The sequence below is a fragment of the Protopterus annectens genome, chromosome 8.part0 (assembly GCF_019279795.1).
Source record: "Protopterus annectens isolate FY-2018-M chromosome 8.part0, PAN1.0, whole genome shotgun sequence".
NCBI lineage: Eukaryota > Metazoa > Chordata > Ceratodontiformes > Protopteridae > Protopterus > Protopterus annectens.
The window spans coordinates 1119544442-1119570519 of NC_056741.1; the positions used below are offsets into that span (position 1 = coordinate 1119544442).

General features: G+C 41.8%; 1 protein-coding gene across 1 annotated transcript in view; it reads left to right on the plus strand.

Annotated features, from left to right (window-relative positions):
* Nucleotides 1-26078, plus strand: part of ATP8B2 (ATPase phospholipid transporting 8B2) — a gene marked incomplete in the record, with an annotated part of 2601455 nt that overhangs the window by 2358308 nt on the left and 217069 nt on the right. The window contains 1 exon segment of the mRNA XM_044080643.1: nt 16313-16451. Coding sequence (XP_043936578.1) covers nt 16313-16451 — 139 coding nt within the window.

Below are 26078 nucleotides of genomic sequence, written 5' to 3' on the forward strand. Positions count from 1 at the left end.
GTAAGCTTTCACTTACATTGGGTCAATTAATCATTGTTCGATTTTTTAAGCGTTCGGTGATGTAATATAGACCCCCAGTTTATCTAAGGCCAGCCCTATTTAACAGAACTAAATCTCTGATCAGTTTGTTTCTTGTGGAGGTAAAAAAGAAAGAACAACCTGTGTAACAGGAGACTATTTCCAAATGGTTGTCATGCATCACAACAAGGCAGTTCCAGACAGTGGTCATGACTCATTTTACCAGGGCCTTGACTTCATATCTGGCTTTTTGGAAAGATTTGGATTCTAGAAGTATTCTAGAATCGGCAGCTTGGTTCTCTGTAATACCTTTACAAAGCACTACAAGCTGGATTCCTTTGCCAGGTCTTAGGACATGCTTTGTATGGCCATTTTCCAGGGGCTCATGGATCCTCATCCTTCATCTTCCCAAACATTGTAAGCCATTGTAGCCTACTCATATAGCTAAGGATACTGCAGCATTGATCAAATGATGAAAATAGTACAGTTGTGTAAGTTAATTAACCATAACAGTAGGTGTTTGAATAATCACTGATGCAGTAGCTGCACCCCCTCCACATCCTCCCTTGTTTTTGTTGCCAGGGTAAGGACTTGCATTTTTTATTTATTTTTTATTTGAAATGTTAAGGGAGCATATGAGTAAGACTGTATTTCACCTTTCTTTGGTTTGTCATCAATTTGATTTTTGGATGAGGTGACAAGTGTACCTGAATTTTATGATTTCCTGTTGATTTTCATTATATGGTGAATAACATTTCTCTCTCTCTTACTGTGTGGAGATGAGTCACAACATTTTTTCTGTATTGTACTGTGAGAATATATGTTTAGAGGTGATCTTGATCTGTTCTTGTAGTTCAGTGGATTTGAGACATCATGGTATTTGATTTAGCAGCACTTATTGTCTTATTTTGACATACAGACAGAAAATGTGTTGCACTGTCAGTCTTCAGTTTTAGCAGAAGTGTACTATACACCATTATCTATTGGATTAATGTTTTTTCCCTTCTTTAGCATTTGTGTAGGAGTGGCCTGTGGACCTTTAAGATCAGGTAGGGGAAGAATTTGATGGCACACCTTTGATAGCTCTCCTTTTTGATGAGGTGTTTGCGAATGGGCTAGTAATGGGATGACACATTGTGGAGTTTAGATACTGACTATGCAGATCCTTTAGTATCATTAAGTCTGAATGTGTTTAAGTACCCACTGGTATCCCTGCATGTCCCTATCCTTCTGGTGTTCTGTGTGTTCATTAGAAATGTAGGAAATGATTAATGTTCTTCAGAAGATAGGAGAAGATCTGTGGTGTGGATCCTCTACATCACCGCCAAGTACTGGTTACTGCCACCTCCTGCTCTCATGGACTAGCGTGCTTAACGGCACTTAGAAGTTGTTGGGGGGGGGCTGTCTTTAACAGATGCACACAACCAAGTACTGTAAGATCAGTCAGTTTTAGAAGACTGGTGTCATTGGGGTGAGCTGTGTTAATGCGCATATACTGACTTGCTTTATATTTTCCCATGATATACTATCTTAGGAAGAGCTTGCCTAGAAGGAAAGCATTAAGGTCAGAAAACATGAAGGCCGTGTACTGTTAAGACCAGCCAGTGAGCTGAAAGATAATCAAGGGGATGTTCTGTTCAGGCTCTAGTAGATGACTCACTGAAAAGGTGATGTAGAATTCTAGGTATCATAGTAACTAAGAGCTTATAATGTCATTTAATTACACTGAGTTCTGTTTTGAAGTGCTATAAGACAACTGTGGGGTACGGGTTGTATTTCTTAATTTTCAGTTCAGGTGCAATACTTGATTTAAAAAGTTAGCGCCAAAGTCTAGATGGCTCAGTAATTTATAGTCTGTTGTATCACTTAATTGCATTGAGTTCTGTCATGGTTTCTGAGATGTACAGAGCATACACTGTATAGGTATTACTAAGGTTTCCTGCGATGGAGCTTACTAAAATGTTGGATCTTTATCAGAATTTGTATGAAGCAGTAAAGAACTTGGACACATATTTCAAGGTCTATAAATGCTTCAAGGGCTGAACCAGTTTCTTTTGAATAATGGACATATGTACGAGAACAAGATAAACAACAGGGTTCAGTAAACTCCGTGTAGGCTTCCTGCAAAAGCCTACATGGAGTTTACTCGTCTGCACAGTGAGTAGCAGCGGTAATTATATATTCATGCTGTGCACCACATTTAATTGTAAATAAGCTTGGTTTCGTGGTTGGCAACAGTGTTGCCAGCCAGGAAACTGTAAAGCAACACTGATAGTAAACTTGTTTACAGTAGAGCAAAGTAGGTTAGCTGGATTACACGCAATGCCACATTAATTATCAGGGTTTATCATATAGTAATGTATATATTCCAAACAGAGTACAAGACAATGTATACAGTGTAGAGTATTGTGCAATCCCATTCCAGGCATTCTGTACAAAAGTTGTATATATGATCTGTAAGAGTACAATATCAAAAGAATACCACCAATAATCCCATGTCTTTGACGCAACATATGTGATTCTGAGTGTTCATAGAAAGCTCTGCACAAACACACTTGTACAAATTTTATGACATGTCAGCAATCAATGAGGGTAATCAAGCACACTATCTTGACACTATAACATCTACAGGAGGTGTTATAAGGGACACTGCTATACCTGTATGTGACATTATGATCACTACAAGTTAGTTGACTGGTGTGCATGGCAGATGCATATTTATTTATTTTTTATTTATTTAACATTTGTTGACCAGGAAAGTCTGACTAGGACAGAGCCTATTTTCAGCAGAGGCCCGGGGAGAAGTGCTCCTGATGCATGTCTTTGGAATGGGGGAGGAAACCGGAGCACCGGAAAGAAACCCACGCAAATGCAGGAAGGACACGCAGACTCCGCACAGAAGGCACCCCAGCTGAGAATCGAACTGTAGAACCTCATGCTGTGAGACAATAACATGAACTGCTACTCCACTGTACCGCCCAAGGCTAGTTGACTGGTATGCATGGCAGATATATATGGCACAATCCACACTGTCACAAATGTAACCTGTGCTATCGGTGTTGTCACACTACGTATGTACTGTGTACATCACCGGAGTAGGTAACACACATGCATCTGGTGTAACCCCTTGATGGGTGTTCTGCACCACCAAACAGTAATGTTTATGCAACAAAAAGAATATCTAGGTACAGCCAGTAAGATATGTGACAGCTCTCTATGACAAAGGTGGTACACTTCAGTTACACATCACTGGAAGATGTGTAGGGAGGTACATGTAGAAGGGTGCATTGTACTCTGTTATTGGTGTGATGAAGGCTTGAAATATGGAGGTATTATGGCCTTTGATGTGGATGTCCTGCATATACTCAGTAGTTGTGTTGCATACAAGGAAGTAGTGATCATTGTGGCCACATGCTGGTGGATGTTCCACACACCATCTACCCCAGGACACAGGTCACATACCACTTAGTCTGCTCATAGAGGTGTAATGTTTACATTATCCTCTTTTCATAACGTAACAAATTCCCTCATGTTTTTGTTTCATCTCATGTGTTGTCATGGCTGTGGCAGCAATCATTGGTGTGTGTTGATATTAAGGTCATAGTTGGAGTCAGTGATTGCCCACAACGTGTAGTCCTCCAGACAGTTGTGTGGACTAAGGATGTGTATGTCATTTGTGATGTCTGACTTTAATGGACAGGAATGGGCCTAGCAGACAGCCCTCATGTACAGACCTGATCACCGGACCTGAGATGTAGGTTACTTCACACATTTCAACATATTTAGATGCCACATATTGATCCAGTGGTCTACCTACTTGGTAATATAGGTGTTTATGACCACATCTGATAGTGTTGAGTGAGTACCTCATTGTGAATTTGTGTCACATGCCTTGGCCTGGTCAAGTTCCACAGGGTGATAGTGTTGTCATCATGCATGCCTTCAATGACATCTATCAGATGTAACAGAAATGGATGTAGCATTAACAACGCACACGTCTGTTGCACACAGCCAGGATATTAATGGTGTCCATTTAGAAAAGGTCAGTGATGACATGTTGGTCTAGCTCACAGATGAGGCGAGTCAGGATGTGTCTATACATGCATACATCAAGTGTTGTCCCCCCAACTCAGATGGAACATAGTCCGTGTGGAGAGTATATTAAAGTGTGTATCCAACTGTTTCATGCAGCTGTATGTGCTGAGTCACACTAAATGTGATCTGTGATGTTGTCATAGTCCATTGATTCTGTGTGATAAGCCTGGATGAAGGTAAGATGGTGTATACTGCCTATCTTGATCTGGCCTAAGGTTTGGACACAATCTCACACTCTGGTATCATTGAGAAACTCTCCCAGCTGGGGATTAACCCTTACATCATTAGATGGTTAACCAGTTGGCTCACTGACAGAATACAACATGTGAAAGTTGGTGAATCAACCTCTACCAGTAGAGCTGTCACTCTTGATGTGCCTCAGGGATCTGCGCTTCACCCTTTAGTGTTTGGAATTTATTTCTTGACAGTCCAGGCTAACGTATACAGCCTTTCACTTACCAGGTTTGCTGATTATTGGGTGCAATCATTTAGGCCACCACTGATGATAATATACTACAGGAGGGGCTAACACAGACAAATGATTGGTGCCAAAGACACATGGAGTACAAATAAACACAAAAATATGTTATTATTTTAGCCTTCTGCAAAGTAGAATTCTTTGCTAATTACAACATTGGCAGCCCTCCCGTATGCTGCTATCCAGTGGTGCATGACCTGGGAACACACAGCAATCTGAACTTTGACCAGCAAGTGTCCACAGTGGTATGGAAAGACTACATCAGGCAGCTCACAAGTCAGGCCATTGTATCCAGATCTGAGGGTGATACAACAGCACTGTACTTGAACCTTATCAAAACGCTAATAGAGTATAATGCTCCCTTTTGCATGTACCTCACCAGACACCTGCAGCAGCCAGAGAAACCACAGGGGTTTCTCACCAAGAAAATACAGGGCCTGCAAATCATGCTGTGATGTATGTAGATAGACTGAAAGCCATGTCACTGTAATCTGTATTATATAGGATAAGGTGGCTCATTCCTGGCCTCCAGGACAGTCTCTGACCTTGCTGTTGTCTGTAATGTCAAGCAACTGCACACACTCTCATTCACTCACTCATTCACTCACTCATTCACTCACTCACTCACTCACTCACTCACTCACTCACTCACACACACACACACACACACACACACACACACACACTGCACCCCTGTTAACTGCAGTGAGAGCAAACCCCCTACCTAAGTACACCGACTAGAGAACTTTGTATTTAAGGCAAGCACCACAGCTGAAGTCTGAATTGGAGAGTGTCAGACAGATTATAGGTGGTGACATCAGCAGTGTCTGGTGAGGAGAAAATTTTAATAACATTGTCCCCCATGCTGGTGTAAAATGCTCTGTGTAATGTCAAGCAACCACACAAACACAGACAAGCCCCAGTTGACTGCAATGAGAATAGAATCCCTAGCCTAATATATGGACTAGAGAGCTATACTTTACACACGTGCCACAGCACAAGTCGGACTCTTACAAGGCTGCAGGACAACTTATGATGGATGACATCAGCACTGGATGTTGGAGTGAAGATGTTGGGAAGCCTGCATGAAATGGATATGTAGGCATGTTCACCTGTCAAGAAATTTCAAGTTATGCATATTACCAGATTGATGAGTATGCAGTGTGTAATATTTGATGGTTTTGTTCCAAAGGGCAGGTATACTTTGAGACAGCTTTACAAAGTATATGCAAACAGGTGTCCACATTACTACAAGTATTGGAAAATCTGAATTTGTATTGTCTTTCTAAAGATCTGCATGGTATATAACACAGCATTTGTTATTAATTTATGTAGTATAGTTGATATATTTGTGAACAAGTACTGAGAGACCAGGTTTGCAGTGCATGAGAGGAGGTAACAGATGGCTGCATTGTAAATATGTGACATTTTCTTAGATAGGACCTTCATTTTTTTCTGTTTCCACATGTAGTTTCATGTCATGAATGCTAAATGGACAGTAAACAAAAATAATGCATGCTGTTGTTCACTTTGCATAGTGCACCATTGAGCAATGGGTTTGTGAGATAGTTGGCAAAGTGTTTGCGCATGCAAGATGTACATTTCTACTTCTTTTCCCTGTTTGCACATAGTTAAGCAGTGCGCAAACGTGAGCCTGTCTGCTAAAATTATGAGATGTAGTACTGAGTGTACAAAATACACCTACTACTTAGCTGACTTTGTGGCAGCAGATATAAATGCATTGACACATTTCTTTTTGAGACAGATGATATAGGGTTTGAATCCAGGTGTATGTAATACTTTTATATAAGTAATGATAATGCAGTGAAATAATTCTTGATACTACCTTCACTGTGTGTTATTGTGTGTTACCTTCGCACAGAGTGTTTAAGTGGCACTGTGTGCAGGTAACAGCACCACAGAAGAGCTGTTCACCATCTCTTGGCATTGGTGGGCAATGCAAATCTCCACACAAATATAAAAACTAAAAAGTGAAGGGCTCCATTGTTTGGTACTTGTGTGTGTTGTGTATGATTTTATTTTTTTGACCAGATTATAGGTGTTAAAATGGGGAAGATAGGAAAGTGGTGAAATGGGCAGGGGGAAGAACAAAGGGAAAGCTGTATAGGAATGTGCAGAAGGGAGGTAGGAAAGAGCCATAGCTATTCATTTCTTCAACAGTGTAAAATGAAAATATATGTACAGAACATTAGCTGAATTTGTACTGTAACCCCCATAAAGGTGGGTGACAACAATGCAATCACGTTGTATAGCCAGTTGGACCAAATCAAGTGTGTCGCATAGAAGTGTGCAGAATGGAGAACTTATGTATGGGACACTTTTTTGTGGGATAGATGCACTTTTTTTCTTTTCTTTTTTCTTTTTTTACTTCGGTAAGAGAGGAGTGCTGGTTAAGGGACATTAGTGTTTCTGGGTCAGGTAAGTTGGGTAGGTGAGGAAGCAAATGCAAACAAACAGGACAAACAAGACAAGAAACAGGGATGATGAGAAAGACAAAAGTTTGGGGGAAGTCATGGTTGGGGTGAGAGAGAGGACAATGCAAGCTCATGCCCATCAAACATGGGGACAGTGAGAATCTAGTCCTCACCCCCGGGACTGTCATCCCTGGTCCCTTTCTCTGCTAGCTGCTGGAGTACTTGATGTCTTCTCATCCTATGCACTGCGAGGGAGCGCAGCCTGTCCATCTGGCGTAGGTGTACACCAAGGGTGCTGTGCACAACCCTATGCACCAACCCTGGCATCTCCTGGTGGGTGATGAAATACCCACATCCGTCAGTACTTCCCATTGGGTAACACAGCACCAGCTGCTAGGGTAGTGTTACCTAAGGGCATGGGTAGTGCAGGAGCAGCAGAGAAAGAACTTCTAGGTTGAGTCCTAGATGTGCTAGGCATTAGTGCCGGAGCTAGTAGAGTGGGGGCAGGCTGACCCAGTGGGGCTAGCCTACCTTGCTTTGCTGTGAAGCATGTAGTGATTTGTTAGATAGAGGACATAGAGACATTTTGATGACACATAATAGAAAAAAAAAAGAGAGAGAGAGAAGGGTTGGGGTGAGAGAAAAAAAAAGAGATAAAATTAGTACCTTCATATGTGACCTGCAATGCATTATCACAATTAAACAACTATTTTATCTGAAGGATTACATTCACGTATATGCTATAACAACTACAAACTATATTTACAGATTGCTCAAAGTAATCCTTGCAGTGTGCATATAATGCACATATATGCTCAAAGTAATCCTTGCAGTGTGCATATATTGCACATATGCTTGGTCAAGTTGTACAGGTTATAGTTAACAGCAGGGCATTTATGCCACTTATATATATTTAATTTATGTAATATTGTTAAAGAATTGCAATATTGTATAATTACTTGTGGCATTTGAACCCACAGCCTCTGACTAGAGTCTTACATTTCACTCCTAAAGTTAGTTTGTGCTACAGACTTATGCATGCATACTTGCTTTTACTGTTGGGATATGCATGCTTACTTTGCTACTACTGTATAGAAAACAAACATATTTTGTCTTTAATTTGTAAAGCTACAATAATACTTCTGTTCTGCTGCATACATACCACTTGCTTACCTCAGTCTCTCCAGAGGATCTGCATGAGCCTGACTGTTCAACTCAATTTCAGGAATAGCTGTGAAAAGAAAAAGAACATAAGAACGTTATACATACCAGCCTTGTCTATAGTTAGCTTTCTGTGTATTATAAATTCTCTTTACTGGCATACTTACACAACTGTGGGATGTCACTAGCTTGAATCCCATCCAACCACTGGTTGAGTGTATCACTGTTTCACCTTTTTAGGTCATTGAAGTGGTCCCTACACTATTCTGCAGTGCCAGGGATGCCAGTTGCACTGGATACAGCCTTGGCCAGACTACTCAAAGCCTCAGACTTGTAATGGGGGCCAGAATAGTTCCCCTGCAGAAACCTTTGGCTGTGGTGCTTTCCTAGGAGTCCAATAAATATTCTGGATTCCTGAATACCCCTACCTTTGTGCCCTAAATTGGGCACCTTCCCCTCTAACACCAGACAGCTCTAATCCCAAAATTAGAGCAATAGAAAATGATTTCCCACCAATTCCTGTTATCGTGTTTATTGGTAGAGTGCAAACCCAAGCAATGATACCAACTGCATTTTCATGATGTTAAGCATAGAGCAACAGTGCCAAACAGACAGGAAAGCTATTTTTGAAATTAGAAGGTTAATCTGACACTTGACATTATTTTGAGGTGTGTCTGCTGTTGTAACTAGAAGGTGATTTAACTTTGCTGACATGTACTGTGGGCATGAATGTGTAGACCTGACACGTTTGGGTATGTACACTGCTAAAATTTATTTTTTACACTGTGGGATCCAATCCTATGCAGAAGTGACAAAACATTTTCTTCCACCACTGTGATTTATCATCTTTCCTACAGAAGAAGTGCTTCTCAGGCATAGTCCTGAATAATTCATATATACAGATGACAGATTGAGGTGTGACCTGTGTGTCAACCTGACAAGGTTTTTTTTATATAGATTCATTTTCATTTTCATTCTTAGTGTGGAGGCCAGCAAAGTCCAGATTGCAGAATTATACTTACAGAAACATAGTAGACAGTATACCCTCAGTCATACATCTGAACCTTCAAAACACAGTAAGGGTGTGTTATCCCTCACACATATAATTCATATCAGCTCCACAATTTATAATTATATAGTGTTATAAGTGATATTTAATATAATGCGAAATGGAACAACAGTAAAAATGTATGAAATTTCCTATATTAGAACTCAGGATCATGTGTATGTCAGCCCTACAGTTACACCTGTTACCACAGGAATATTAAAATAACACTTGTATATTTTACTGTTCATTATGGTAAACTGTACTGTCACAACAGGAAAAATATGTTGCACTTCTTGTATTAGAAGCCAGGGCCATCTGTATTACAGTACTACACTTACACCTGCTGCCACAGAAATGGATGTATAAAAGTTGCATAATTCCCTATTCATTCTTAAATTAATGCATTAACCACTGTGCAACACCACTTAGTGTGATTGCACAGTACCCAAAAGAATTAATAGAATGTATCCATTTTAAATTGTCGACTGTCTGTGTCCTGTCTGCAGGAGTTCGATGGCTGCAAGTGTTGGGGAAGCTTGCTAACTGCCACTGAGCATCATTTATCGATGATGTGAGATGGAAAGCAAGAATTGCAACAGTGTATCTTTTTTGACCTTTACACTTTCTACACCCTGTCTGCAGGTGTTCTGTCTGCTTCCTGTGTGGACCAGTAGTCCAGGTTTGCGCACTGCTAAGCGTCATGCAAATGAGATAAGCACAACCAAACCCGACATTCATTGTGTTTCTCTGTTTCTCTTGTTTGCATTAAGCCACACACCTCTCAAAACACCGACATTAAAAAAGGGAAAATTATGTGAAAGGAAGAAAATAAATCTATTAAATAAACAGCAATACAAAAGTTAAGTTGGTACACATGAAATATTTATACACTGGTCTGGATTTGAACTCTCACTCCCGTGAACCTTCAAAACACAGTAACTGTGTCCTATCCATCTTTGCCGCACAAACAGCTTTGCAGTAGAGAACTCAAATCATTGTGCAAACAACCAACTGCAACATCATCCACAGTGCTAACAAAACATACAACAGTTTGTACACGTATTAAATTCAAAAGTAGTGCACTGAGTGATCACACAGCCCTTTCTATCTGACTATTGCTTGCATAAATGCAGCTCTGTCTCATCTCTCTGCTGCGGTGGTATGGCGGTAGCATTGTTACCTCACAGCAAGAGGTTCTCCCGTTCGATTCTCGGTGTGGCTTGGGAGTGCCTTCTGTGTGGAGTCTGCATGTCCTCCCCGTGGTTGGGTAGCGTTCAGAAGACATGCATGCGTAAATGGGCGTGCCTTCGTTGAAGGTTTGGCGTCGAGCTGGCACCTCGGCGTTTCGTAAAAATCTACTGCCAATCATTAGGGGACCGGAGTTCTGCTGTGGCGACCCCTTACCAGGAAAAAGCCGAAAGACAAACAACAACAACTTGTCTTGTCTGGCCAGTAATCTGAGACATGCAGTCTGTAAGGCTTTCTGTATCATTGTCCTTAAAATGTTTGAGGACATTAAATGTCAGTGATATACAGCTGTCAAGAAATGAAGGGGAAGTTGGATGTTACTGAACAGAAACTGTAAAATGTGCACTGCTTACTTACATTTAAGACCTTGATACAATTACTTATACACTTTGTAAGTCTAACCTGGCTGACATGCCCACTGGAGGTAGGGAAGTCTTAATTACTGTTGTGTTTTCCTTCTCCCTCCCTGTAATGATTCAGAGCTGCAATCCATTGACAGCAAACACTAAGGGAGTGCCTGCACTATGTTTACATCAGCTACACAGAGCCAAGTATTTAGGTTTCAGCAATCCTAATGAGTTCACACCTTATTTGCATCTTCACCATGCTCATAGCTCTACTTCTACACTATAAAAAAGGAACTGTGTAGCTAGGGAACTTAAAGGTGAAGAGACTTGTTTATGTGGATTACACTGAAGAAGATATACTTTGGGACTTATCTGCACAGAAAACTGCTATTGGTAAGCTATATACTGGATATACTGAAATGTCAGCAAGAAAAATCTGTTAATAGCATTTTACTTTCTCGGATGCATAGTCTTAATAACTGTTATCACAAGTGTTAATGTTACAACTGTTTTTCTCTTTACACACTTCTGTTATTTCCATGAAATGTAAATTTTCTATATTGTCAATGTGGACCATACACACCTATAGAGGAGTGCTAGCCATAGGTGGACATGACTGGCAATATCTTAAAATGGAATGCTCTGTGTTAAATCTGTCCACATGATTCAGGTTCAGTTTATCTGGCAGCACTTTTAGCATTTCACTGATGGTATGTTAGCAAAATTTGTCAGTTGCCTGTTGTTTTGGAGGTGGGGGAGCCAAGTTGCATTTCTGTTTTGACACAAACGAGATTTGCTAATGTTACTCTTCTTGTTTTGGATCAAATCTTGCTTTGTGTGTGGTTGTAATATGTTACAACCACACATTTCTTTTTTTTTATATTTGAATATTTTGGCTATTTTAATTTGAATATCTTGACTATTTTAGGTTTCTCCAGTGGATAATAGGGAAATGCTACTTTTTATGTGTTATAATGAAGCAGGACTTTATGTACGCAAAATGTGTGCGTTATCCTTCTTTTGTGATTTATGTCATGTAGGACTATGCCCCCTCCCAGGCATCTCAATCCCCCCCCCTTCAGTGACCTGAAAATTAAGTAATTGTGGAAGCATATAGGCAACATGGTACCTTTCTGCATGAGAGGGGACATGGGGATATGTCTGGCAGAATACAGATTTGGCAGCAAATAGTCACTGCTGTGAATGCAGCAGGTGGCCAGAGCAGGACATATGATCAGGTGTGCCATAGGGCTATTGACATGCTTTCATTGGCCCAGAGGAGAGCAGCTGCAGTGGCCTGTGAGCAGATGGCTACCTGGAAGGGCCTGCTACAGAGCCACCTCTAACACCAAATGAGGAGTTCATGTCCACTGTCAGGTTTTTTTAGACGGCTCACTGTAGAGTGCACAACAGCATGTCATTGACATTGTTGCTATGGTTCCAGGGAGGACAAGTATGAACCAGGAGGAGTTTCCAGGTAGGCTTATCTATCTCAGTTGTTAAATACTTCCTGTATAGTAAAATATTGACAGCAATACTTAAGCTCTGTTTAACCTGAAATTCCTTTTTTGAGGGGATAGTTGTAGACTGATGCAGCTAACAACAGATTCTGGTTGATTACACATGGGCTTGAGGTGGAAGCGTCATCCAAGTTCTTGGTTAAAGTATAGTTAATGTACATATAAAGGCCGAAAAGTTTTAACCCTTTGGTATTACTGTTCATTGTGATGATGGTGTCTTTACCTTTTGCTTAACTTCTTCCAGGACAATCCAGCATAAGGAGCCTACAATCATCTGCATGTGGTAAGCCAACATTTTATGTCAGTACTGATGAGAAGTTCAAAGAAATATTTAGTTTGTGATGTGGGTGGCAGGACTGTTTTGTGTATTGCTTTACTGTCTGTAATAGTGGCACCACGGTTAGGTTTGTTAGCATATATTGGACTATAGTAGTGTAGGTATTCATTTTTTCCTGTGTTTATTGCATATTATCACAGGTGATATTGACAGTGGAAGTGTGCAGCAGACTGATGATGGTGGCTAAGCAGAGGCACAGTCTGGCATGCAGAGGTTGAATCTGACACCGAGGTTGATCTTTAGCCATAGTCTGTAATTCCATGGGACACAGCCAAGTAGGCCTATGCCAACGAGCCCTCAGATGTTGGAGAGTTGGAGGATGAGACAGTTGATCAGGGCAGCGTGGTTACTGTGGCTTCAGTGCTTGTTGACTCTGGCCGTAGCCTAAGTGTGGGTGAGGTGCCATGCAGGAGGGTTGTTAGGGGTGCTCAGAGGAGGCCTACTGTCCATCCTCCACCTGATACATGTGTGTCTTCCCATGCCACTTGTATGTGTAGGGACATTATGGAGGTGCAGGCATGTTCCAATATGTCCTCGAAAGACATGCTTAGGGTTGTAGATGTTGCACAGGCTGATATGCATGACTGCCTCTGCAGTGTTGCTGATTCAATGGATCCTGATGAATGACATGTTAGAACGGGTGGTGTCTGTGATGGAACATTTGCTGGGAGGGGGATACACGGATCCATGTGGGCGAAAGTCAGCCACATCATCTGATGTTAGCCAATGTGGCAGTGCTCGATCATGTTCCCATAGTGGCACTACTTCCACTGCTCCGTCAGAGGTTGAGGTGTCCACACCCAGACATGGCAGGCCGTGGGGTCATGGTCCTGGGTGTCCTCATGAGGGGAGCTCATCCAGCAGACACCAATCATGTTCAGGTAGCTGCAGTGCATCTGACAGTGGGTGTGGACATGCCAGTGCAACTCTTGACAGAGCCATTTCTTGTGGTCACATATGACAGCGATAAACTGCCTCCTTTTACCATGCCTGGCTCACACATACCAAGACATTGAGCTAGCACAGAGCTTGGCTGTGTTCTTGCAGATACTCACACACAACCTTCACCTGGAGGGCCCATACACACGCACAGACACACACACACAACAGTTACATGGTTCAGCCGTAAAGCTTAAAGCTCATTCTATCTCACTAGTCATTTGATATTTATCCAGATACCTGCCTGCTTCTGTTTCTTACATACACACACACATGCACGCACGCGCACGCACGCACTCACTCACTCACTCACCTTTGTGTCAGCTTAGGCTTCCTGCCCCCCCACTCCCACCCCAGCACCCTGTGCAAGTGATGATAACTGTACCATATCCTTGTTTTCTATCTTTTGGATTCAGGGATACATAAGCTTCGTTTCTGATGCTCAGAAAGTTACAGTTCATAGAATCAAAACAGTGTTTTGCATTATTATTTTTAAGAATCTTCTGATGGTTGTGAAGTCTGAAAATGAAATGTGTCTAATTACTTTCTAACTTCTCTCTTTAATGATTTTCCAATACAAAAGTATGAGGCCAGACTGAGGACATTTGGTGACCATCAGTGCTTGAGAGGTATGAATGTGTGAATCTTTGATGCCTGAGGCCTATTACTTGATAGAAGACCATGTATTCACATAAGTCTCTTGCTGTCACATGTTAGTTATTGCTGTACAAATCACCCACCTTTTACTTCTTTACATTACCAAGTAACAACATGCAAGGCTATGCCATTCATTTGTATTATCACACAATTCTATTAACACTTCAGGTTCAGCACTTACCTTGTAAATACAGCAGTTGCTACAGTTTTAGTTCATGGCTGAGTCTATCTGATGTTACTATATGTATGTGTGTAGGATGAAGGTTTTAGGCCCTTAGGTGGTTAGTGGGTGTGCTATGCGTTGCCCCTTAGCCAGTATGAAGGCATATTGAGCATGCCTACGTCTGCCTACACCCACAGCAGCTGCTAGTTCCTCCTCTGACTCCTCACCTGTATGCGGCTGTGCTGACCTTGCTGTTGGTGGTGGGATGTGTGCACCTCCCCCTTGCTGATCCTGCTGCAGTTGTTTTCTCAAGATGTTGTGAACCATGGCACAGACAGTGAAGATTTCAGTACATGTACATAGATTGTACTGCAGGGCTCTCCCAGATGGATCTGGGCACCAGAACTGCAACTTCAGCAGCCCAATCACATGCTCTGTGATATTTCTAGTTTGACCTTGTGCCTCATTATAACATTCTTCAGCAGGTGTGTGTGTGTGTGTGTGTGTGTGTGTGTGTGTGCGCGCGCGCGCACATTTCTGATCAACATCATTAGACATGGTTGCAGTGCATAACCTGCATCCCCCAGTAAATGAACTTGTGGGATATCACCCCTAATGAACATCTGATACAGTTGGGAGGTGTGCCTGATATGTGAGTCATAGTAACTGCATGGGTTGCCATCACACAGATTCAAGATGATTCCCTTACCATTACACATGATTTGGCAGTTAATGAAGTGGAAGCCGTTTCTATTTATGTAGACCCTTCCCTGTTCCCCAGGTGGTGCCTTGATTTCTACGTGTGTACAATCTATGGCACCCAGTACTTCAGGGTAGTGTGCTACAGGGTAGAACTCCTGCTTATTTGTGGCCCTGTCCTCAGGAGTACAGGGAAAATATATGTGGTCACTGTCATGTTGGAGCATAGCATTTAGGAATTGATGGAGGATCCTGGATGATGATGCTTGTGATACCCCCAGCATGTCTCCTGTTGGTCTCTGAAAGGTTTCTGTAGCTTAAATTCTTAGTGTTACACATGCCTTTGTCTCCACAGGTATTGGTTCCCCTCTTTTTGCCCTGGGTCTGAGTTGAGAATGACAGAGGTTGCAGAGTTCCTGTAGTGTGTCTCTACCTACCCTGTAGTGCTCTACAATTTCCACTTCATGCAGACTGTGTTAAGTTAACCGGAGTCTGAAAACTCTTCTGTGTCTTGGTGGTGGCCTGTTAGCAGCAACAGCAGCAGCATAGACTTCAGCTTGTTGTACATACACATGAATTAAAGCAACTGCAGCCCCTAGCATTCTTTCTGTGTAGACTCCTTTCCAGGGCTTATATTCCAGTAGGTTTTGGAATTTACACGGAAAACCAACACTAAGTCTACATGCTTGCTTTATAGTTAGTTAAATAACTCTTCCATCTTGGATTGGTTGACTAGTATACAGTTCAGCTGCTTATGCTGTAATTAGCATGCCATGGTGTTTACAGCGGTTGCGTAGCTCTACAGACTGTGTAACTCCTCTTCCTGAATACAAAACAGTGCACTGTTGTATGTGCGCGCACAGTGTTACTGGACCATGTAGGGTTTATTGAATCTGTCTTAAAATGTTTTTAAAAGGAAGGGGAGAATTTAGTAACAATTTCAACATTTTTCTTCTGTGAAAGTCTACTTTCACTTGAAAAAGTTTTCCAGCAGAATCTGTGACAGTGAAAAGATGTATCACAGTGGGATTTAGCCAAGGTTAAGATAAAAATTCTGATGACAGTATAGATAAGGGAAAATATTGGTTAATGAAATACACTATAGCAAATTTTGTTTCTGTGTTGTGGACTTCTGTATTTTTCATACTTTATTTTATCTTTTAACAGATTGGACTGGACACTGGCTATTGGACAGCAATTAATCATTTCTTCATCTGGGGAAGTTTAGCTGTATACTTCGCTATTCTATTTGCAATGCATAGTGATGGCTTATTTGAGATGTTTCCCAACCAGTTTCGCTTTGTAGGTGAGTAATTATAGTCTTCTTTTTAATTGGTTCCATTTGCTAAAATCTTTACATCAGTCTCATGTGACAGCAGACTGGTTTGAGTGTATACTCATAAGTCATAACTTATGCAACTGTATAATCTAGTTGATTGCATTAAAAGGGAGCACATCAGCTGACATACCTCTCAATTGTCCAAACTTTTACAGAATGTCCCTGATTTTACCTAATATTTTTTGCCCTGCCCCATTACATTTTTTGTTTTTTGATAGATCACTGTGGATTGCGTGATACTAGAGTTTTATTCTTGTTCTTGATCAGAAAATGCATTGCTATTCAAAACCTGTTCTATTAACTTTTTAATTGAATTAGAATAATAATTAAAAATTGTCCCTGATTTTGGTCTATGTTCACTCAATGCACCACACCACTATTTTTAGCTTTGCTCATAATTCTTGAGCAAGCAGATTGACAAGATGTCAGCATTTAGTTGGAGAATCTAAGATCAAATCTTGAGAATCCTCTGTGGGAAAGTACTCTCCTGCTACCTTTAACTCACTTTTCCCCCCATTTTTCTTCTGATGTACAGAACATGTATACTTCCCGGTATCATGCCATTGTGTCATACGTTGGGGTATGAGTGAATGCCCATTCTCTGTACAACCTAGTTCTTTTTTGTTGCTTGCACTGATTGGATATTGATGCTAAAGTTATTCATGAAAAAGTGCCCCATGTTTGATGCCTAAGAAGTTTAAGCCAGCTGTGTCCTCATGTAAATGCCAGATCGCAGTCCAGGATTTATTCCATTGTTGACTTTATTGCATTGGAGAGAAGCATGACATCACACATTGTCATAGTGGGAGAAGGTAAAAGTCTATCAAGAGGTCATGCAGGATAGCAGCTACTGACAGTGCCCAGAACAGAGATGAGCAGGATGGTCCCCTTGTGCATTCACAGGATATTTCCTGTGCATCATAAGAAGACAAAGGATTCAGAGAAGAGACTGTTATTAGCACCCACCCCAAAGAAGTGGGTCCTTCCTAGAGATGTCCTTTTAAGACCTTGCTTGTTGAAAGCAGCTCATAAGGGGTGGACTGCTGGTAAACTGCCTTGTTTGGTGTGTCTTAAGCTGTCAACATCCACTCTCCTGTTTTGAAGTGATCAGGGCATAATAGCAACTGATCTGTTCTTCATAGGTAATTAGTAGGCTAGCTGCCCTTATGGGCCATTTTAAGCCTAGCCAGTTTCTCTGTCTGTACTTGAAATAAATTATCCCATTTCGTTATAGTGTCCTTGCCCATCCCATGGTCAGTAATTATATATAACCCCTAATAAAAATAACTGGGATCATACGATAAATAATTTGAAGGGACCTATGCATGGGATAAAGCATTTAGGAACTGTCTCTGTCCATTAGTAGTATGGGGGGCAGCCTGGGGCAAATGTTCTGTTTCTCATCCATAGATCTAAGTTGCACTTGAAAATGGACAGGGATGTACTTTATGTTCTGTGGATGGGGAGTCTTTTCATCAGCAGCAATATCATCTGCAAAATATACCTGTCTGTCCAAACTATTATGTTGATGTAGCAGAAGAGGTTTAGATCCATAGACCAAGTATTTCTGGCATCATTGAACTTGGTGATGTGCAGTAAATCCATCAGTAGTGGGTTGAGGAATGCCTTATATGCCAACACAGGTCACTTCTTAGTCTGTAGGATGTTCTTCGTGTTTCACTGTTGCAGTCATTACATTTGGGTAATCTGCTGGCAGGTTGCCCTCAGTCGGCCTGAATATCAAAGTCTTGGGTCCTGCGTCGGTTGCTGTCTCCTGTTCCATGACGTCAGGTCGTCGGGGGTATAAAACGTGCAGCCGACGCCATTTTCTTGCTTGCCATCCGGTGCCCGAAGCAGAAGCAGTTCAAGTGCCAGTCGGCCGACTCCTGAAATTTTCGCATTCATGTTTCAGAACCGAAGTCTTCAATTAAAGCTAAGTACTCCGTTGGGGAAACTTTTTTTTTTGCTCCTTACCGATGTCAATAAAAGTTAATAATTGCATTACTTATGGGAAGCAAATACCTCATAAGGATTTTCATTTGTACTGTATTCCTTGCCTAGGCCCAAATCATAACGTGCCTTGCTGTCGGTTTTGTGCTAGATTTAACCAACGCACTATTAAGCGTCGGTATATCTTTGCTTCAGAATATTTTGGATCCAGATTTAATTACCCTGAAATGTCGTTGAATAGCAATCCGACTACCGGAGTTCACAAAAAACACAAAGAAAAGGACAGAGACAGACTGTCGAGGTCCAAAACTGACGACGAAGCTTCTCCTAAGCCAGTCGCCGGTACTCCAGTGAGGTGCTTTCGCAGCCCCTGATACCCGCTACTTTTGAGTCGCAGGCCTCTACTGAGACCCATGCAGAGTCCAGTATGCCACGAGATTCTCAGAGTATTGTACCAGTGGATGTCTCTCCCTCGGATGGGTCCGGAGCCGCTGAGCAGGCACCAGCTTCTGAGGGTGTTTTCAGGCCTCAACATTTCTATATAAAACCGACGCTAGCCTCAAAAACTTCTAAGTCTAAAAAACCGACGCATGAGCCACGTGCTCAGGCCCCTATGCCTAAAAAACAGATGATCAAAATGGCTGAGGACTTAATTACCTTGATCAGGGGTTCCCAACCCCCCCCCCCCCCGATACGAGGCCTAGGCAAGACACTGATTATGAATCTTCAGATCAGGTTTCTATTTCTTCTGATTCCTCTTCTGATCAGGAATTTTCTATACCACCCTATGAGGATTCAGATGCAGAAGAATCCTTCCCATCTGCATCTCCTCCCGAGGATTATTCTTTTGAAGAAACCTTGCATACTTTAAGGGAACATTTTCATTGGGAGAGTCAGGATTTCTCGGAATCAAAAAAGAGGCTTAGGGATTTCCTCCTTCTTCCTCAGAATAGACCTTTGGCTATACCACCTGTATTAGACATTGTTGATGATGCGTTTTCGGAATCAAGCATGGCTCCTGATTCCCTTCCTCTGGCTTCTAGTAAGCCAGACAGATATTACAGGGTTCCTGACTCCCACAAACTTTTATTCAAAAATCCTGCTGCTGATCCTGAAACTATCTCACAGGGTCCCAAAGGTGTAAAGGCCTCTACAGCCAAGAATCCTACCCCCTCTGGTAAAGATTCCAAGGCGCTGGATAGATGGGGAAAGAAGGTTTATACGTCTGCAACCTTGGCAATTAGGGCCTTAAAACTGCCAGTTTCATATGCTTAAATATTAACAGCATGTTATGGGATTATTGAAACAGAAAATGATGTTGATTTCTGAATGTGTTGAAAATAAAGAATTGCAGGAATTATTGCATGCAGCAGAATAGGTTGGAAAGCATACTTTGCAATGTGGTTTTGATTCCTTGGAGGCCTCTAGCAGGGCCGCAGTTACTGGATCTGTGATTAGAAGGCATGCCTGACTCAAGGAGCAAAATCTGCCTGTTTGGTAATAAAGCAGAAGAGGTTTTAAAGAAAATGGAAGACAAAGCTAAATCTATGCAAACTGTAAAAGATTTCTTACAAGTGCAGCCATCCAGATTCAGTAGACACTGGCCTACCAAAAAATTGGTCCTTTCCTGTGTCCAACAAAGCCTCACAAGGCAAATCCAGGTGCTCAAAAGGCTCTAGATACCAATCACAAGGTTCATACAGGTCAAAGCAATGGGGTGCCTCTACCTTCAAATCTGGAGGAAACAAAGCACAACCCTATAGTAAGCAGTCTCAATGACTTCCCTCTACCATCACCAAGCACTTATTTTTTGGCAGCCCCCTTGGGGGGAAAATTAGCACTTCATGTTCACAATTGGCAGTTAATAACCCAGGACAAGTGGGTATTAAAAATAGTATCCCAGGGGTACAGATTTCATTTCCATACCTTGCCAATTCCAAACAGTTAGCCAGATCTGCCACAAAATCAATGGGCAGAAGCTCAGAAACAAGTTACGTCCCTCATGGATATGGGGGCTATTCAACCAGTACCAGAACAGGAAAAAGGACAAGGTTTTTATTCAAGACTGTTCCTGGTACCCAGAAAAGACCATGCCTGACGTCCAGTACTGGATTTATCGATTTTGAACACATTCTTGGACATTCCAAAATTCAAAATGTTGACTTTACAATAGCTTCTGCCCATGCTGGGCAAGAACGCTTGGTTAGTGACTCTAGACTTAAAAGAGGCATATCTGCATATCCCAATAAGGGAATCATGCAGAAGATACCTCTGCTTCAAGGCAGGTTTTATGCATTACCAATTCTCTGCACTGCCCTTTGGCTTATCTACTGTGCCCAGGGTCTTTACAGAGTACCTGGCACCAGTAATTGCATTTTGCAGACAAAGAAGCATAAAATCTATCCTTACTTGGACGACTGTCTCATTCAAGCAGAAAACAAGGACATTCTTCAACATCTGGCATTTGTAAAAAGGCTTCTAACATGCCTAGGGTACACAATAAATGAAAATAAATCACATCTGGTACCCTCTTAAAAAAATTACATTCCTGGGTACAAGCTTGAATACAACTGCCCAGATTACGCCAGACAAACAAAGGCAACTGACTGTTTACTTCAAACAGATGGCAAGAAAAAAACAGTTATCTGCAAGACAAATTCTGCAGGCTTTGGGGTTCATGGCATCCTGCATTTTACTAATTCCATATGCAAGACTGCATATGAGGAAACTACAATGGCATCTAAAAAGTTTATGGAGTCAACATTGTCACAGTCTGGAAACAATGATTCCTCTCATTCCCTGCCTGCAACAGGAGTTTCTTTGGTGGGCAGAGACATGTCACCAGAACAAGGGATGGTCTTTCACTCTACCTCCTGCCATCCAAACCCTAACTACAGATGCATCAGACTATGCTTGGGGGGGGGGGGCCCACCTGGCAGGGAGATGCATTCAGGGCATATGGAGCCCAAAGCAAATGCATCTGCATATCAACCAAAAAGAGATGCTAGCTGTTCAGAATGCCCTGATAGCCTTCAAGGACTTACTTCATCCAGGACAACTACTGATAAAGACAGACAACACCACGGTTATGTGGTACATAAACAAGCAGGGGGTACACATTCCTACCCCCTTTGCAGACTAACCATGGCATTGTGGGTCACGGCTTTGACTTACCAGGTACATCTTCAAGCTCAATTCCTGCCAGGAAAACAAAATACTCTGGCAGACTACCTAAGCAGAAATCTTATGGACCCTCACGAGTGGAAACTGGATCCACAAGTCTTCAGCATGATAACAGGGAAATGGGGAAGTCCAGACATAGATCTATTTGCCTCTCCCCAAAATTACCAACTGGACAACTTCTGCACAAGGACTTATCACAGACAAGCATGGAAAGTGGATGCCCTATCCTTCAGTTGGAAAAACATATCAGTGTATGCCTTTCCTCCTCTGCCTCTTCTCCCCAAGGTCCGGGGCAATTAGGATTATTTTTGTTTTTTCCTGTCTGACCTCTTACTAAAGGTCAGACAGGAAAAAACAAAAATAATCCTAATTGCCCCGGACTGGCCCAATTCTAAGGAATATGTCTCAACTTCCTCCTTGGTACTTGCCTCAAATACCTCATCTACTGTCTCAGCAGAGCAATCAAATTCTGCACAATGAGCTCCAAACTCTGAACCTGGCAGCATGGCTGATCATGTAATTATGCAAACAACACCTCTCAGTAAATCTGTGATGGATGTCATTTTGGAAGCCAGAAGGCCTAGTACTAGAAAATCTTATGTTGATAAATGGAAGAGATTCTGTGCTTGGAACAAAGCACAAGGAACAGACACAGCAAAGCGAAATATTCCTCAGATTTTACAATACTTGACTGAGATGCTTGACAAGGGCCTATCTTTTTCTTCAATAAAAATCCATGCCTCTGCCATCTCAGCTCATTACAACACAGAGTCTCCCGTCTTTTCTCATCCTTTGCTAAAACTTAGAGGGGCCAAAAATGTAAGGCCTCCCAGAAGATCACCAGCTCCTGCATGGGACCTCAATTTTGTGCTGGAAAAGCTCACCCTGCCTCCTTTTGAACCAGCAGCTACTGCGGATATAAAGTTTTTATCTTGGAAAACAGCTTTCCTTCTGGCAATCACTTCAGCAAGAAGGCTTTCAGAACTACAGGCCCTCATTGCTGTGGAGCCTTTTATTACATTTTACCCGGACAGGGTGTCCCTCAGGACCAATCCTTCCTTTATGCCCAAGGTGGTATCCAGTGTGGCTCTTAACCAAACTATTCACCTGCCAACATTTTACCCAAATCCGCAGAACAAGGGGGAGCGGATTCTGCATTCCTTGGACGTACACAGACAACTAAGATTCTACTTAAACAGGACCAAATCTCTAAGAAAGTCTGAGCAACTACTGGTGGCATTTGCTGCAGGATCAGAGGGAAAGGCTATATCAAAGCAGGCTATTTCAAAGTGGATAAGCCACTGCATTCGTTTCTGTTACTTGCATCATGGTAAACCAGTGCCCAAGGGAATCGGGTCACATTCCACCAGGGCTGCATCTACCTCAGCAGCCTTTCTCAGAGGAGTTCCAGCCAAAGACATTCTAGAAGCTGCTACTTGGGAGCTCTGTTCATACCTTTACAAAGCATTATCATTTGCCTCTCTTCTCTAAGTCCAGGGCAGGCTTTGCCACTGCAGTTCTGCAGAGCCTTATAGCCGCTCCTAATGCTATTTAGTTCCATCCTCCCATCCATAGCTTTGGGATTCTACCCAAATGTAATGACTGCAACAGTGAAACACGAAGAACATAGTACAGTTGTGTACACTTGCCATAAATGTAGATGTTCGAGTGTATTCACTGTTGCAGTCCGGGTTACCCACCCGCCATCCCCCTTTTTGCTAGAACTTCTCTTTCCTTCACTATATTCTAAAGCCTTTGTGGTGTATTTGCTTTTAGATGAAGGTAAAGTTTGTTGCTACAATTGCATTTATATATATACTGCAGTTTATTTATATATTTTCATATATATATATATATATATATATATATATATATGTGTGTGTGTGTGTGTGTGTATATATATTTGCTCCCGATTTGGGGGGCACCTGACATCTGGGACAAGAAAAACTGAATACAATGGTGTCGGCTGCATGTTTTATACCCCTGACGACCTGACGTCATGGAAGAGGAGACAGCAATCAATGCAGGACCCAAGAATTTGATATTCAGGCCAACTGAGGGCAACCTGCCAGCAGATTACCCAAATGTAATGACTGCAACAGTGAATACACTCTAACATCTACATTTATGGTAAGTGTACACAACTGTACTATATAGGTTATAGTGACAGAACTTTGAGTTGGTCCATGTAGGACATGTTGTTTATCCTTTCGATAAGGTTTCTCTGCAGGCATTCCAGTAGTTGCATGTGTCTGGACAGATACATGCCAAAGGGTCACTGTATTCAATGACTGGCCTAATGAGGGCTGAGTAAAGGAGGGCAATGACATCCCTAGGTCTAGACACAATCCCTTTAAACTATGCAATGTAGCAGGATGGGCATAAAGCAACAGACACATGTAGGTGAAAACCTAGGTTACTGTCCACATCAGTTTCCAAATCCTGAACAACTGGGTCATCTGTTAGGGAAGTTTTATTAATGTGGTAGTTTCCTGGGGTAGATGACATCCCAAAGGCTACAATAATGCATTTTTGCTATGTAGTTTCAGATCATGAGCTTGACACAAATTATTTATTTGAGACAAATCTTCCTGCAGGATGGCTAAGTCGTTTGAGGATTCAGTGACTGCTCCTAGTTTAGTCATCTGCAAACTTAGAGTCTATGTCAAACAGGGGAGATCCCACCATAGAACCCTGGGGGACTCCACTCGTGACTGGCCTCTGTGTGGAGTTAACGTCTCCTGTTTTGATTGCCTACATCCTATCAGTGAGCCAGCTGGCAAACTGCAGTTGACACTGGAGTTTATTCCCCGTTTGTTTAGCTTTTCTACAATGCCTGAGTGGGAAATTGTGTCAAAACCTTTGGCCACATCAAGGTTATGTGGTGTGTACCATTTTGCCTTCATCCATTATTTTGTTGACCTTTCCAAAAAAGTTCACCAGGTTGAGTAAACATGACCTGCCTTGATGAATCCTGACTGAGTCCAGTGTTCGGAGGCTGTCTAGGTCCTGATTGATTAATTCAGTGATAAATCTTTCCATGGTTAATTAATTCCATGGTAAGTTTTTCCATGGCTTTGCATTGAGGCTGGTCAGACTTAAGGATCTCTAACTGCCTGAGTCTGTGGAAGGTCTTCCCTTATGCCAGGAAATGACTGTAGCTGTTCTGCATTCGCTTGATACAAGACCAGTATGGAGACTGATTGACCAGTGTTGTTAGGGTCATTGCTAAATCGTGCTTCATGCTATTTAAGATGCATCCAGGGATATTGTCAGAAGCCATCTATGCAGTATTTTTATCTTTTTGATGGCACTTTAAGGACTTGGACTTGTGTGATAGCTGGAGGTGAGCCAGTTTCAGGTACATCTTGAGGGACAGATGGAAGGGAAAAGGGGTAAAGGTAAAGCTACATTTATCAACCAGTAGGTTTGCTACATCTTCAGTGTCAGTGTAAGTATGATCATTCACAGTCAGCTCAGCACATTGCTATGTTGTACTTTTGAGATTATAAACATAACTAAAAAAATGCCTTATGATTGTCTTTGCCTTGGGTAGCTATTTTAGTCTTAAACTTGGCTTTAGCAGATTTTATTAAGTTCCTGAGTTGTTTATTTCAGTGACAAGGGCTCTAACATTCTAGGAATTACATTTCTTACTATTGATCAAAGTTAATTTTCTTTTATTTTAAAGCTTGTTGATATGGTTCCACCATATGGGTTTGCTTCTGGGGTTTGCCCTGCACTTATTCCTACAGGGTGCAGCTGCATCTGTGCAGCTGTTTAGATGCTGTTACAGTGTGGTGGTGTGCATTTCTGCTTATTCAGTACAGTTAACTGAGTTTTGGTGGGGATTTTAAGATTGACGGTGCATCACTTATAGGAGTAGAGTAGTTTGTCTTGAAAATTCTAAACATACTTTGGGTAGAAGGAATCTCTGGTTTCAGTTTTATTTTGAAGGAGACTTTATGGTCAGACCTACCAAGTGAAGTACATATACTAGGGATGGTGCAACCATGATATGGTGCAGTTTTTTGATTTCCCTGCTACTCTCTTCTGGGTAGTATTTGAGACTGATGTAATTTGTACCCAGGCCTTCCCTTGAGTCCTGCAAGGTTCACTAATTTTGGCTGTAGTAGGTACACTGAAGGGCTGTCCCAATGATAGAGCATCAAAACAGTCCTCAGCCATTGGATGTCATCTGTTCAACTGATGGTATCTAATCTTGATGGTGTGTGGGACCTCACCTTTAAGGATCATTGGTTGATGTCATCTCCAAACCCTGCATAAGTGTCTTCAGTAGTGACACAGCTTGTATAGAGGCATTTCTGAATATTGATTGCACATTGTCTGATTTCTGGTACTGACCTTTACAGACATAATTCTCCACAGGTGCACCCAACTGTAAGCTAGGGTTTGGGAGTTCTCCTTCCTTTTCTGGAAGGGTACATGTAGGACTAGGGG